Genomic DNA, 15530 nt, shown 5'->3' on the forward strand with positions numbered 1-15530 from the left:
GGACAAAACAAGAGGGGCCGAGTGGGTGGCAGGAGGAAAGCCTAGCTGCGTCTGCCCCTCTGTGTTACTTAAAGTGGCCAGTGAGCGTCTCTGTTCCTCCCCCCGCCCCAAGGCGCGTGGCCTGTGGAAGAGCAGCTATGGCCTTCATCCTCTTCTGCTTTTCTTCTGGTCATTGCCGAAAGCAGATTGTGCCCCTGCCTGTGCCCAGCACGTGGACAGGGGATCGGCGGTGTGGTCAGAAGAGCCCTGGGCTGGGAATGGAATCGGGAGATCTAGATTTGAATCCGTCTTTGAATCTGACGGAGGGCGTGAGCCTGGCGAGAGCTTGCCCTCCCGGGTGCGGTGTGCGAGCTCTCGCCGGTCTGTTGAGCGGGTGCCCATTGCTCCTAAGCACACCTGGTAACTGGCCCCCTGGTATAGCTGTGACCTTGATCTGTGTAGGTGAGCAGAGGAAGGGGTGCATTCTGGGATGCCAGGTAATGTCTGTGGTCTTATTCCTGGCAGACAAGATGATGCCAGAGGGAGTATTTCTCCAATACCTGGCCCTCCTTTAAAAAGAAAAAATATCTAGTTCAATAGGCCTAGAAAATGGCTAGTTCTTCTAGTCCTTAAAAAAAAAAAGTCCTCTTCTCAGTAACTGTAATGGGGTATGTCAGAGGGACTTGATAACAGGGGGGAATGTAGTAACCACAATGTTGCTCATGTGAAACCTTCATAAAATTGTATTTCAATGATACTGTAATAATTTTTTTAAAAACCAGCAACAAGAAAGAGAAAAAAAAAAATCCTCTCCTCATTTCACCTTTCAAAAAGGTAACATTTGCCCATGACAATCTAAGAGGGACTGGTGTTTCAGACAGCTGAGAGCATTTTTCATTTCTGCAGAGAGCTTTGTTCTCTGGGGGGTGCACAGGACTGGCTACCCGAATCCTTTTATTCCAATACCGGGTGAGCCGGTTCTCCCAGCCCCTGAAGGAGATCTTGACCAGCGGCTCCAGCAATTCCCACGCTTCTTGATTTCATTCAGGAGCATTGCCCGCGGGTTTCAGAATCCCCAGTGGGGAAAGCAGTCAAAGAATCCTCCTTATCAAAAAATGCTAGAGATGTTGCACTATGCCCCACGTTCAGCCACAAGCCTGGTGAAGATGTCGTCCACAAACTGTATGACCGTATGTTTGCCTGTGTGTGTGCAGCTCTCCAAACTCAGGGGTCACCTTTGTACCCAGGACCTACTGGGCTTCCAGGATACTTGTTCCTCTGTTGAAGTGGGTGATGGTTGTGTGCAGGGTCCACCCATTGCCCACTGTAAGGGACATCCTTTATAGGAAACACTGTGGTAGTGGGAAGAGGTAATTATTATACCCATTTAACAGAGAGGAAAACTGAGAGCCAGAAAGGTAAAGACAGTTGCTCAAGGTCAGAATGTTAACCCCTAGCCAGGATTTGAAACTAGATCTTAATGACTCTTAAACCCATGTGCTTTTCACATCAGACGGTAGCATTTGGACATTGCACAGGGAGCAGGAGGCAGGCTGCTCTTCCCCGGCAGGCTGTGCTAGAAGGAGTCCACAGGTGAGGCAGAACTGGAAGGGATGCCCCGGGCCCTGGAGCCGAGGTAGAGCAGAGCATCGATGGGTGGTGTCCCTCACTCGACATCGACGGGCATCTGGGCATGAAATGCTGACTTGTATTTGGTTGTCTTGTCCTTACATCCCAGGAATCTGCAAACTTGGAACACTCTGCAAACCCTTTAGAAGAAACAGTAATGGAAGAATCAATCAGCAGTAAAAGAAAGGAAAAAAGGAAACATGTGGAGTATGTAGAAAGTTCGACATCTGTAGCGCCCAGAACCGTCTGCTCCTCAGAGGAGCTGGGAGATGACCCCTGCGATCACACAGCCCTTTGCAGGTACTTTATCACCACCTCCTCACCCTGGGGGTGGGGCGTGAACCAAAGTGGCCCAGCATCAATTCCCTGGGAATAAACTCAGCTCCCATGCCTTTTCCTGGACCCCAGGATGCCACCTAGTAGGTTTGCCTTGAGGAAACAGAGCTGACTGTCTACACCAGAGCAAATCAGCACCCAGCACCAGTTCTGCTGAGCAGCAAGGCAGAGCCACTTTGGCCTATAGCATGCTGTTGTCCCCACCAGCTGGACAGTGGGAACAGTGGGACAGTGATCCACTTTGTGGATGAGGAAAACCGATCAGACGTGAATAGTTAACTAAGGTTACCAGTTAATCAGCCAACAGCCAGGATATAGCCCAGGCCTCTGGCTGAGCATCTTTTGCCTCAGTGCTGGACAAACCAGATTTTTCTAGAAGATCACAGATACATTCTATATCAGCCTTGGAGATACGGTCAGAAAATTAGCTTCCTCTTGTATGAAAGGAAAAAGCGGTGGTACAACTGAGCGCCTTACAGCTGGAGAGCAGCATTATGCACAGAAGAGGGCACAGGAAAGGGAGTCTGAATACCAGTCTCTGCCCAGGTCTGAATTTAGCTTATAAAGGACCTCCAGTGAGTACCAAGACCTCAGGATGCTTAGAAAAAGAGATCACTTCCTGTCTCCCAATCCTATGATTTTGAAGAACACATGGTCTACTTAAAATTCTTTCTCACTTGTCTTTCTCCTAGACAAGGTTACAATGTGTCTCTTTAATATCCATCCTACTGTTTGTAAGCACACTCCAACCCAAGTGGGCATATCGGATAAAATGTCTCATTTCCATCTGATGTCATAGCTTGCCCAAATCCCCATGTGGAAGAGTTGGGATGGGGGTCACTGTACAACTGAGACATGAGAAGTTCTTGATGGTACCAATTCAAAACGTGTGTTTGTTTTTCAGGACTAGTCACAGTGACTCCAGCATTTACATTCGACGACATACTAATAGGTCTTTGGAATCGGTTAGTATGTGAATTTCTTGTTCTTCAGTACAACCCCTGCTGATCAGTTCCTTTCCATGCCTCCTCCTCCTCCTCCCCAGCCCAGAGCTTTGACATTACTGACCTCCAACATGTATACTTTTGGATAGAAGACAAGCAAATTCAAACCTTGTCGTTAAGCACAATGCAATCTCATGTCCCATTTGGGCAATAGGGGATGTATGTAAATAAAGTGATGATTTTGAAGCCCAAAGGCATTGTTGTTATCAATATTGCATCGAAAATCCCCACCCCCACCCCTACGCACACACACCCAGAAAGATCAAAGACTGAAGTTAAATATAAGTGCAGGGTTCACTTTATTTAAAACTACTTGGCCCCGGATGTGCTGGGACCCGAAGCAATCAGTGGTCTGCAGCCCTGATTCTGGTTGTGGGTGGTGGGGACTCACTCATTCACCAGTGGAGAGTTGGGGGAGAGGGTAGAACAATGTAGAATAGCATTTAGCAGTTTGACTTTGAAACTAGATGTTTGCAGTAGTGAGGAAAGCATGGCATGCTCGGCTTTGTATGTTAAAAATCATCTTATTTTCTGTTTCAGAGATTTCATCTTTACTAATTGGGTTGCGGGGCTTTTGTTTATAAATTTCACTGTAGGATCATATTAGCTTTGTTCAACTGAGGAACGCAGCAGATCTGGATGACACAAGAAACCGCACGTTAACCAGGTTGGTGGCTTTCCTGCAGGTTTCATGAGGCTGGAAATGTTTTTTTTTCTTTCTTTTTTTTTTTTTTCTTTAATTATGCAGCCGGCGTTTTTGTTTTTGTCTTTAATGATGCAGCCGGCGTTACGGGGGTGGCTGTTCTCCAACTAGGCTTTGTTGATACCAGTATTAATAGTCTGAGATAATACGATGATTGGTCCAGAGAAGATGAATGTAAATTGAATATGAGTAGGAGGGGAAAGTGGATATTAATGAACATGGATGGGCAGGGCATGGTTCAGGAAATGACTCAGTTTAAAGACAAGCCTGTGTCACGAGCCTGCAGCTGCACTTACCTAATGCAGTGACAAAAGCTGGCTTTCTGAGGTGGCCCCAGGCAGAAGTAGAGATCTGACAGTGTGGGTGTTCTGAATACTAGAGTGCCTGACAACCGTGTTCGTTCTGTGTCGCCACTATAGGTACAATACTCAGAAGCTCACTGAGCTGATTTTACAGTTTCACGGCATCAGAGCAGACATGAAGAGAGAATGCAAACATGCCAGGATGTCCATGAAAGTATTTCTTGCTGTTGGAGAACTAGATGCCCTTGTCTAATATTGATCAATTGCTATAAAACTGCTATAATGTTCAGTCCCATTTAGGACATAGGAAACCAGAGAACTCTCTGTAAAACTCTGACAATTCTGAGATGCCCCATCTCTGTAAAAGTTATTGAATCACTTCATTTTATTGATTTTTTTTTTTATGTTTGCCACAGATTTGAATTGGTTTGAAAGGGCGTAGATTATTGGAATGGAAAGCCTCTAAATATTGCCCAACACCCTAATCCTTAGAACTCCGCCTCTCTGGTTCCGAAAAAAGAGGCAAGACACGGTTCCCTCTCCTGCCATTAAATGGAAATATTAATTCATGTTTTCCTCCAGGTTTGACATGCTTAGAGGAAAATAGTACTTTTAGCTTTTTTGAAATTGAGACTGAAAATTGAACCCACAAGATTGAGAAACGTACCTGTGTTTTTGAACATTTATTAACTCTGTAATAAAAATATAGTTTAAATTTTTTCCTAAAAAGAAGTTTAAGGAAAAGAAATCTCATCATTGTCCAATGCATGCGAGTCAGTTTCTAGACCAAGGCACCTGTTTAATCCATTCTTGGCCTCGCCTCTCACTGCGTCTGGAGGTAGTTCAGGGATGGGGTGGCTCTGCTCCTCATAATCTCCATCACACTCCGCAGATGACCCTGGAAGCTTGCGTGTTCTAACAATGCTCTAGAACTGAGTTTAACAATGCAGCTTCGGGCAGAGGCGCCCCAACCTTCCAATCAGATTGTGCCCCTGACTCTTTCCTCTTTGGGAATTTGGATCTGTGGTGGGTCGCCACATGGCACCCTTCTGGGCTTTAGCCACCAGGGAAAAGTAAACTGTCCCATTAACTGCAAAGTTAAAGGAGAAAGATAATGCTGACCATAATCAAATCTAGTCATTACTTTAAAGGTTCTATTCCATATTCAAACACAACACCTTGGGGTAGTGGGATGTGTCTTTGTTTCTGATGGCCGTTTTTAAATTATCTGTGTCTCTATTCTTTTAGATGACTTACGAAGTCCCCTCTGTTACTAACCAATGACACAGTGCTGTCAGCATCTACCTCTGCTATAAGGACACTGTGCTGTAAAGGGCGGTGTCCTGGACTGGGAGTTCATCCTGGACCAGTCCTAGCTCTGTCATAAACTGTGTGGCCTTGAGCAAGCCACGCCCCCCACCCCCACCCCCGGGAGTCTCAGTATGCCCACGTGCAGAACGGGGCTAGCGGCTCCTCCCGCTGAGTGTGTGGGGGATGAACTGAGCATGTGTGAAAACTCTAGTGCCATCTGGACCACGGCCCTCTGCCCGGGGTCTGCACACATAGTTTGAAGTCTCTTCAACACCTCACTGGGAAGCCTTCAGCATTGCATTTGGGCAATGAGGTTGCAGTATGGGGAAGGCGTGGGACCATTGCACTGGGGACCCCCTGGTAACTGCCTTGTCTGTGTCTTCCCTTCTGCAGGAAGGCCAGCAACTCTGGAGAAGCCGTGCTGCGGAAGAGCCAGAGCCCACAGAGCGACTCACTGACACAGTTCGTCCAGCAGCCGGATATGATGTATTTTATGCTCTTCCTCTGGCTCCTGGTTTACTGCCTGCTGCTGTTCCCACAGCTGGACGTCAACAGACTCTGATGCGTGTGTCTGCATAATAAAAAGACCGGACCCTGACGGGGGCGTGGGAGTTCTCTTTCATTTTATTTCAGGTTCTGGATGGGGGGCTTCTGCAGACAGTTGAGCATCTCTGAGGAAACAGACTCCCTCTCCCTGCTTTTTATCTATGTATCCTTTTTCTCCTGTAAGTCCTAGGCATGCTTTTCTCTTTGGCTGTGTACTCAAAACTCAGGTGTTTGCTGGATCCTTAGGTGGAGTTTGTTCTCGTGTGCCTTGCTTTGTCATATATTAAGCACCATTACTAACAGTTCACTATAACCTGGGTCATAGCTTGTCCTACATGCAGGTTTTTAAGGTTCTAGATGGACTTGAGTTACGTACCTCTGAGATGAGGGTCCTCCTGGTGAGAAAGAGAGTGCATGCCCCCAGCAGAGTCTCCCTGGGGACAAAACCCCGTTTCCCTCCCAGAGGTGGGGTTTGAGCAGGTGCTGATGTCCGTGCATCTGCTGTGGTCTGGCGGTTGGCAGTGGTCATCAGCGATATCTAAGCAGCATAAAGCTGGCGGCTCCAGTATGGCACATGCGGGATGGCAAACCCCAGGAGGAAGGTGAAGGCTGGGTCATGAGCTGCAGTGCACTTGGTTTTGGGGAGCATAGGGAGAGCGGGATGCATTTCAAATTCCCTTTTGCATTGACTGAATTGAGGTAAAGCTGTGATTTTCAGCTCATTTCCACCAAGAGAATCCTTTCAAATGAATTCTTGGGGGAGGAGGGATGAGGTCAGATGGTATATTAAAAGCAGAGCTCAGGCTGACCCAGAAGAGCCAGGCCTCCCTCCCTGTTTGCCTCGCCAGCCCCCTGGCTTCCATTGATGGCTCCTGAGGCATCTGTGCTGAGCCCCCAAGGCCTCCCCAGAGCACTGCAAAAAGCCCCTTAAAAGCTCCCGGGAGGAGCGCAGAAGTGTCTGGGCTGAGAATAAGCTCGGGCTGATGTCAGAGCTGGAAGTGGTCCAGCGGCTTCCTGCCCAAGGAAGCTTGTGCACACCTGCCTCAGGACACAGCCTCTGCGCTGGCATCCTTTGCAATTGGTCATAATGGGCTTCTTGAAAGGGAAGCACTCCAAGTAGAAGACCAGAAGAGGTCGTGTGTGAGAGGAGAGAAGCACCTACCCACCCATCCATCTTTCCTCTGCCCTGGGCTCCCCACTCCCTGTTTCCTGCCAAGATGCAGATGGTGATGATTCCCCCTCAAAAAGCATGTATCAGGCAACACTTATAAAATCACCAACTATTAGGTCAGAAGAGACCCGCAGACAGCAGCTTGTCTGCTGAACCCAGAGAGGCACAGTGGCTCGTACCGAGGACACAGTAACTGGGAACAGACTGGCAAGCATACCGAGGCCGCCTAATGCCCAGTCCTGAGCTGCCCCCTCTTTTAGGAAACTTTCACTGAGTTCCATGAATGTCCTGAACAAAGGATAAAATAAGATGAAAAGGTCCTCATTTAAAGAAAACCAAAATTTCTGGCCAACTATCAACCTTTGCTTTGTTCTTTTCCCATGAGGAAGCTGTCTTCACTTTCAAGTCCATCCCCTATTACTTCTGGAGGACCCTAGACAGCTCTGACAGCTTCTCAGTGGACGTAACAGAATCGCTCTTACTCCAGGAACCACGTTTCTCTCTTAGCAAGCCAAGGACTTGCTTCTTTCAAGCAGTAGGTTTCAAGTTTACAGAATTCCAACTTGGCCAAAAGAATTTACAAAGCACATTTGAGTGGATGGCAGCCCAAATCTGGCCTCTAACCCGTTCTGATTACAGCCTGCCTTCTCGCTGTGAACAAATCTACGCCTTCCAAGTGGAATGCTGTTGGAAGCTTGGAGTGATTCCATCGTGAAGGCCACTTGTCCCATGGAACACAAGCTAATTAATGAACTCCCCGATATCACGGAAAGCTCAAAGGTACGGATAATCAGATAATAAAGATCATGCAACCCTGGACACCTCAACCAAATTAGATGTTGGAAGAGGCAGAGAAGAGCTGACCCAAAGGTTCCTCGTATCATTTTATGGGTCTAGAGCTTGTTCACAAAAATTAGGCTGCTTCTGTCATTTATTACAGTGTGTTTGTTTAAAATCATCTACTGGCAAGATGCCTACAAGTAATGTGGTTCGTGTTGGCAGTGAACTGATTTTTTTTTAAGGGGAAAAGCATTTTCATTTGAGTAAAGGCTTACTATAGAAGAAGCTGGAAATGAAAGGTGGATATCAAAGCCTGCAGGATAAACCGCCCCATGGCTTATAATTTTTTTAAGAATTTGTTTTTAATTCTTATCCAAGTAATACATGTGCATAGTTTAAATAAACAAATTCTATGAGGGTTTTAATGAAAACTTAGTCTCCTAAGTCTTGCTCTATATAGTCTTACTTCCAGCTCTTACAACTGTTTCTTCTGGTATTTAGCTTTGCATTTCAACATGCTTACAACTCTTTTTAACAGAAACATCTGCTGATTTGCTCTTATGGGAGGTGTGGCTCCTGCTCTGACCCACACTCCATTTTATTTTTGTAGTATAGTTAGATCACAGTGTTCAGTACCTCTGTATTCAGTGTGGGTACATAAGGACTCTTCACTCCTGAGCCAAGCAGTGCACTGTGCTTACATGTTAGGTTTTCCTGCTTGATTTATTTTATTTATGTATTTTTGAGGGTGTGGAACATTCTTCAATAACTTTCTAAGAAAAGGAACATGGAAAGTATATATTATTGTAAGTAATTTGAGATTTTGCTAAACTTAAAATATCTATCTTCTGCACTTACTCAAGTGTAACTGGGTAATAGGACTGAAGGTGAAAAGTAATTCTCTCTTACCACCTCCTAAAGTTGTTGAGATTTCTGAGACCATTCTGATTCCCAAGTCTTTAGATGTGATTTGGATTTCTACCCACTCCTGGGAAACATTAAGATCCTTTTATTCGTAATGGTCTCAACTGTCCTAGTGATGGTACACCCTCCATTGGTATTCCTCATGCTGGGTTCTCATGAGAAATTTCTGAAGTTTTCTTGTAATGGTTCACATTCTTTCTTTGTTGACCACCTATTGTTCCAATGTTGGACCTCCCAGGCTAATCCTCTAATATTTTTTATCTTTTCAATTTCTAGTCTCTTCATTTTTTGGATCTGCTTTCAGGGAGAGTTATTCAGCTTTATCTTCTCAATAGACTTCATGAATGTTTTAATTTTTAATTTCCAAAATATCTTGTTACTCTCTTGTTTCTGTTTGATAGTGTCCTGTTCTTACCTCGTGGATGCAGGTCTATGGGTGCAGGTCACGGATTACCTCGTTAAGGGTGTTCATGGCAGGTGTTTCTGGGAAGGTCCTTTCTGCTCCCTGTTTTGCCTTTGTTTCCCCCAAGTTCTTTCTCTCTTGGTTAGTGTCGGTCTCTTTCATGTCACAAGCTTTCTTCAGATATCTGGTGATCCTGTGGAGCTGTTCTTTTTAAGAGCATTAAAATAGATTGAAAGCTTTGTGTATCAATTGGTGGGCTTTTCTGTAGGGTCACAGGTGGGCACTTGGACTCTTCATGGAAGGACCCCACGTATCAATATTTGCCAGTCTTTTCTCTGGGGCTTATTTCATTCCTTTAGAGATACTTCCAATCTTCTCCTTCCTGGGAAAGAGAGACATATTCAGGGCTACTTGCCTAGGCAGTGCCCTTGTACAGTTTCAAAATAGGCATTCCCTCTGGGTAGATGACTTAGAAAGAGGTGCCCCCACTAGACAGAAGCCATCCATGGGCACTTGGCATCGCTAGCAGAAGGCATCATTTGCCCCTTTCTCCAGGAAGATGCAGCCTTGAGCCAGTACAAGGCTTGGGGAACAAAGCAAGGGCTAGATTTTAACTCCCAGTAGTCCCCTTAGCCATGCATCTTTGTGCAGTACACAGACCATACGGCTGTACACAGAGATCCTGGCAACACCTGAGTGCCTGTGTGCTGACCTCTGAGCAGGTGGTCTCATCACAGTCAGTATTTAGACTCATTGAATTGCCCCCACCTCATTATGCTTGTCCCTGGGTGGGAGCCTCTCTCCTTTCCCCATGGAGCAAGACTGCTACTTCTGCCTGCTCGGTGGCCTGCCTCTGCGGATGCATGGTATCAGGATTCCTCTGCCATGCTCTCTTCCCCAGTAGCTCTGCCCCTGTCAGAAACGGGTCCACATCTCTTGCCTACTGCCATCTCTTCTCTGCTTATCTTCTTGATTGCATAACTTCCATTCCTTTGCTCTCATTTCCATGCAGTTTCATGAGGGAAGAAATGAGCCCATATATTCAATACCCCATCTTGAACCGCAAGTCCCAGTTGAGCCTTCTCACCATTGTGTTTGGTTCACTGCCCTGTTGCCTTGTTTGTGAACTTGCCCTGCGTCCAGCTGGGGCAATGTCCATCCTGCCAGGCTGCGGCCTGTTGAGTGCCTTCGTAAATGCTGTGCCAGGTGAAGGGAGAGGGTTAAATGGCATGCAGCTCTGCTTGAATGCCTCAATTAAAAAACAGATTCTCTGTCCCACCCCCCTTAGCACCCCCTGTCCCCCGAAACTGAAATCTCCTGCCTCCCTACAGGCTTCAGTCTCTAGAGTCATACAGTTTCTGGGTTTCCTTTGCTGCTCTCACTTTGTTCTGGAAGCAAGCAGTCCACCCTGGGATTTTCCAGCAAACAAACAGGGTGCTCTGTTGGTTGGCTGTTGGGAACTTAGCAAGCATTTCCTTCTGGCCAAACCTGGCCTGGGGAGATGGGCTCCCACCAAACTTGGAACTAGGGAGGACACCTAGTTGCACACTGCCCAGGACAGCCAAGACACGTGCTGCTCCCTTACTGAAGGACAACGTAATTCCCCAGCCCTCTTCCCCATGCAGTGCTCACCCGGTTCTGATAAGGGTAGAACATCTTAGAAGGCAGAGAAGCATTTGGAAGCTGCCTGTGCAGTCAATTTTCCTAAGTCGTAGATTATCCGATAGCCTTAGGCATCTTGTAAGGGCCTTGTCTGAGAAATGAGAGCAGCGAAGATCAGGAAGGCGAAGTGGCGAGTCACACTGCTAGTTAGTGACCTCAGCATGGACAATTTGATTCCCAGTTACGCGTGCTACAAAACTAGTCTCCAGCCACTGAGGCTGAGCTGCACCTCCCTTCTTGCCAAGGACTCAGAACATCATGGAGCTAATGTCTCAACCACGAGTCAGAGTAAACAAGTAAAGAATGGAGCTCACCGCGCACCAGGATTCATCGCAGCCTCTTTGGCAAGAACTGTTCTCTTCCCACGGCTTTGTCACTGCAGGGCAGTCGTGGGACATGAACTCTTTCACACAAGCTCAGTTTTTCTCCAGTCTTCGGAAGGACTCCAGAAGGCCCGCTGGAGTTTTGAGACCCGGTCTCCCCCTCCTTCCTTGGAGGCCTCCCTCAGAGACCTCTGCCGAGTAGCCCGCCTGGGCTCAGCTCCACGTCCAGCAGTCCCCGAGGTGGGCTGAGTCGGAGTGTCCAGCCAGCGTGGCTCCCCAACCTTTTAGTGATGCTCTTGCCGGGAAACGAATGCATAAAGCTCTTCAGGCCCAGATGGGTCCTTTCTCTTCGCCCAGCACTGCGTAATCTCCATGGAAATTACCTTTGGGGAAGATTTAATGTCTTGGGACTGCAGCTGCCATCTGGGGCTCCCGCTGAGGAGAAGGCTGTTCCACTGGCCCGTCCTCGTGGTGAGTGGGGCTGCTCTAATGACAAGCTCCTGGACCTGGGGTGAGTGGCTGAAGTCTGAGGGCCAGCCTGAGTGTGAGAGCATGCTTGTTTGCTGACAGTTACTGTGGCATTTACCTTAATAGTTAGCCAGTGTGAGGGAGCCAGGAATGGGATGTCACTTCTTTGCTGGACGTTGAGCTGCACTGATCTTTCCAACTCTGCCTCTCATCAGGCGTTTCCTTGAGGAAAGGCAGCACTCAGGAGCCTGGTGCACGACATGCCGCAGACCGTTCACTCCCGTGGCGTGCAGACACTTGTCTTCAGGTTCCACGTGAGCATTCAGCTTTCCTTGCTCTGGTTTTTAAGAGTGACACAGTGACCTTCAGGCCCTGTCACCTCAGTGCTGTGCGTGGGACCAGGCTTGGGATGAGTTTGGTGGAGTTACTGGGCAAAGGCCTAGAGGCACCGAACTCCTGCTTCTCCAAGAGTTGGCAGAGGTCATCAGAGTCCAGAGCTGCTCTGACCATCCCAGAATTGCCAGACCCTGCAGAATGGGGAAGACCAACTTCTTTGTGTTTATAATTTGCTCTGAGAACCTTGATGAAAACACATGCGGCAAGCAGTTCTTCCCAGCCCAGGGCCATAGGGTCAACAAGCCAGAAAACACTCCTCTTTAGGGGAAAAAGACAACCAGTATTTTGTGCTATGTGATGACATTTTTAAATACACATGCAACTCAGTATGTGGCCCTGATCCCACCGCTAACTCTTAAAATCCCTGACAGTCAGATGTCAAGTCTAGTTTTCATCTAGCAGGCATCTCTAACTGAAATCATTTGTTTTTAAATCCCTCCCTCCTTCCTTCTCTGGGAGGTAATATGGAATAGAGAGGAGGACAGGTGTAGGAACCAGCCAGATCTAGATTTGAGCCCTAGCTCTGCCACCACATATCTGGGTGATCTTGGGCAAATCAGTGTCTCTGAGTGTCTTCTGTGCACACTAGATACTCAACACAGATTTGTTGAATGAATAATTCTTCCTTGCAAGTTTGTTATGAAGTTGCAAAATGCTCAGTAGCTCCTCGTGCTGCGGTTGCTTCCTCTCCAAGCTTTAAATCTATCTCCATTAACCACAGCATCTTCCAACCTCTCTTCATTCCACCTTCATCTTGGCAGCTGCTCCATCCCCGATCTAATTCAGGCCTTTTACAAGAGGAAGTGGAAGCCATTGTGTACCCATTACTCATTGGAGTTCTACAACAATCATAAGAGGTGGTTATTTCAGAGAGGAAATTAAACCTAGGCAGGAAAACTAGCAAGGTTGTAGAACTAGTAAGTGGCAGAACTGGGAACAAAGGACTATTGTCAAAGCTGACTTCCATCCTAGACTTCACTACTCAGAAAGGAGGGCTGTGCTAGTGGGAGTCTGATTCTTGGTCGCCGTGGCACATTTAGCAAGTTGGCAAGGGTGGAACTTCTGAGTTGGAAGCTGATGAGGTTTATTGGTCATACTGCAACCCCCCCCCCCACTTTGTTCTCCTTCCCACGATTCTGCATACTTTGACTCCCAATCCCCCATCAAAACTGCTTAAATAGCCTCATACTTGCATAAAAATGACTGAGCTTGCCCCCAAATGATGTTTTAGCCTATGACTGCAAATTTACAACCAAACGACTGCCTCTAAAGGGCCTTCCGCAGTAAAATCGCAGTGTCTAACTTTGACGACTTCTGTGACTTCAATTAATTCTAAATCCTGCCCCCAGCTAGTCACCTCTCCACCTCCAACACATGGTTTTCAGAGTAGAAAATTAGGTTTTCTCCTTCAGAAAACAAATCCATTTCATTGTGTTGGGCAGAGCATAATTAAAATGGGGAGTGAGAACATGGATTACTTGGATGATGTCATAATTGGTTGGTCTAAAATAGGCATTATTTTTTCTGTGTTTTAAGTGTAAACGTGATTTTCTTCATTGTTGCCAAAAACAAACAGGGAAAAAGAATCTTTTGATAGGTTTATCCCCTTTGCAACATTTTACCACTTCTTTTAGCCCCACCAAAAGTCAATAGAGCATATTCTCTGCAAGTCTGTGCTATGAAAAAGGACAGTCACAAAAATGCCTGTATTCCTACATGTCACGCAGGATTTTAACTCTTTTTTTAAGGGAAACTCTGGAAGTGTTCTAACCTAAAGAGCTGATGTTATTTCAAAGGACAGCACTGGCCTGGGCATCGGGAACCCTCATCCTCGCTCTGGGTCACCTACTGTGACATTCAATAATTCATTTACCTGTCTGGGTGGGAATTTGGAAGACCTTTTTAAAAAAAAATCTTTCCTTGGTTTAAAAATCCAAAGGATAGAAAGTTAGATTTTTTTTTTTAATCTCAATAAGTGGCCTGTTTGCTTAACATAAATGCAGCTTTGTATTTATAAGTGGAATCCAAAGCTTAAAGCATTGCTTCTGGCTTTAGTATCTGAGAAAGGCGCCTTTGGAAAGGGTCTGGAACAACAAAAGGGACTGTGTGAAAGGGGTGGGGGTGAACATCTGAACTAGCACCTGGGAGATCTGCTTCGCAGGGCTGGAAGAACTAAATTGGACCCCTTAAATTAAGTCAGCCTCTGAGGCAGTATCCCAGGGAAATTTCTTTCAAATTCAAAGGCTCAGCTGCAGGAATAAATAGCTCTCAACTGGACCTTTCTGTCCATCTCACCTTTTTTCCCTTCCCCCAGCAGACTCCAAATAAATCAGTACAGAAATCCCTGTGGGAATGAGGGCATGCTTGCATTCTAACATTGGATTCCTTAAGCCAAAGGCTGGTACATATGTATAAAAAGCCCCTGGGTGGGCCTGGTACCTGAGGGAGGTACTGTGAAGAAGAGGCCTGCCCTTTGCCCTTGAACTTGCACCATAAGATAACTCCTGCATCACTTGCATCGGTGCTGTAAGATCAGCCAAAGACAAATAGTCAAAGTGGAAAAACGGTTGCTCCCTTCCATACATCATCAGGACAAATTACTAAACTGGAGTTTGTTCAGAGCATATTGTATTGGATGGCGATAGGTGTTTATTTTTCCAAGGTCTGTAATATTTAACAGATTTAATGCTACAATTTCTCAATGTCATGGCAGGATTCAGTGGACAATGTCTGAAAATTTTTACTGGGAGCTCCTAAGAGAACTATTAAAAAAAGAAAAGGTGAAATGTTATTTTGTAGTACAAGGATAATTTTGTCTATTTAGTATATTCATAGCGGTAGCTTTGTAAAAAGGGATCTTTGTAAAAACAAATGGTGTGAATGTGCACTCTTATTTATTGATTATTGTAAATGAAGATATAAATGACTTTACATAATTTATACCTGTGGGAAATTAACTAGAATATTTGTTATTTGACTGTTTTCTATTAAGGAATATTAGGCTTGGTGCTATGATGAGTGGTCTTGTAAAATTACATGTATTCTTCAGAACATTTTTGATGATAAATTTCATGAACTGACCATCTCGTTGATAATTCTTATTTCCATGTGTTAAACAGAAATTATATTGCCTCTCCTTTGTCCCAAAAAAGAGTCCTGTTGCCAGGGTAAAAGTGAAGCCAACTAGCTTTAGAATTGTAGAGACTGTAGGGAATGTACCCTTTTTAAAGCTGTTAACTTGTCTTTGCACATGAAGCTCCAAGATGAAGCAATAGTAGTCGTAGGAGCTACAGAGCTGTAGACTTAGACCGCCTGCCTGGGCTTGAATCCTGTCCTACAAGCTGTGTGACCTACAGCAAGTTACTATGGCAGCCTGGGTTCCCCAGAAAACAGCCTGAGTCAAAGCTGAGGTGCCGCTGCATCCCTGGTGGCTGAGCGTGATCCCGGGGCAGCAGGAATGAGGCAGGGCATGAGGGAAAGCAAATTAAAAGGTGATGTGGCAAATATTTTTTCAACATCTGCTAAGTATTAAGCACTGTTCTGGTTGCTGAGAACAGAGTAATAAACAAAATCAAAGTCCTTGTGCTCATAGA

The 15530-nt window shown here is 46.0% G+C and overlaps 2 protein-coding genes across 5 annotated transcripts in view; both read left to right on the top strand.

Annotated features, from left to right (window-relative positions):
* The window catches only part of CLMN (calmin), a 101008-nt gene extending 95146 nt beyond the window's left edge, over window positions 1–5862 (top strand). For 2 of the 4 annotated variants that reach the window (XM_036882039.2, XM_036882041.2), the window contains exons 10-14: window positions 1718–1908; window positions 2849–2909; window positions 3545–3615; window positions 4071–4167; window positions 5658–5862. In XM_036882039.2, coding sequence (XP_036737934.2) covers window positions 1718–1908; window positions 2849–2909; window positions 3545–3615; window positions 4071–4167; window positions 5658–5843 — 606 coding nt within the window. In that variant the 3' untranslated portion in view covers window positions 5844–5862. The remainder of the gene's footprint in view (window positions 1–1717; window positions 1909–2848; window positions 2910–3544; window positions 3616–4070; window positions 4168–5657) is intronic. The other 2 variants (XM_036882040.2, XM_036882043.2) reach the window with 2 other exon arrangements.
* Window positions 5863–6006: 144 nt separating this feature from the next.
* LOC130679461 (uncharacterized) lies at window positions 6007–15018 on the top strand. The gene is made up of 2 exons (XM_057488168.1): window positions 6007–12845; window positions 12880–15018. Exon 1 carries the CDS (start codon window positions 9724–9726, stop codon window positions 10627–10629), a length of 906 nt encoding a protein of 301 aa, XP_057344151.1. The 5' UTR covers window positions 6007–9723; the 3' UTR covers window positions 10630–12845; window positions 12880–15018.
* Window positions 15019–15530: the final 512 nt, after the last annotated feature.

Source organism: Manis pentadactyla, chromosome 11 (genome assembly GCF_030020395.1).
Source record: "Manis pentadactyla isolate mManPen7 chromosome 11, mManPen7.hap1, whole genome shotgun sequence".
Classification (NCBI taxonomy): Eukaryota; Metazoa; Chordata; class Mammalia; order Pholidota; family Manidae; genus Manis; species Manis pentadactyla.

What these genes read in the sequence shown, in the direction of transcription:
- LOC130679461 (XM_057488168.1), top strand. Translation starts at nt 9,724, where the DNA reads ATGCATCTTTGTGCAGTACACAGACCATACGGCTGTACACAGAGATCC.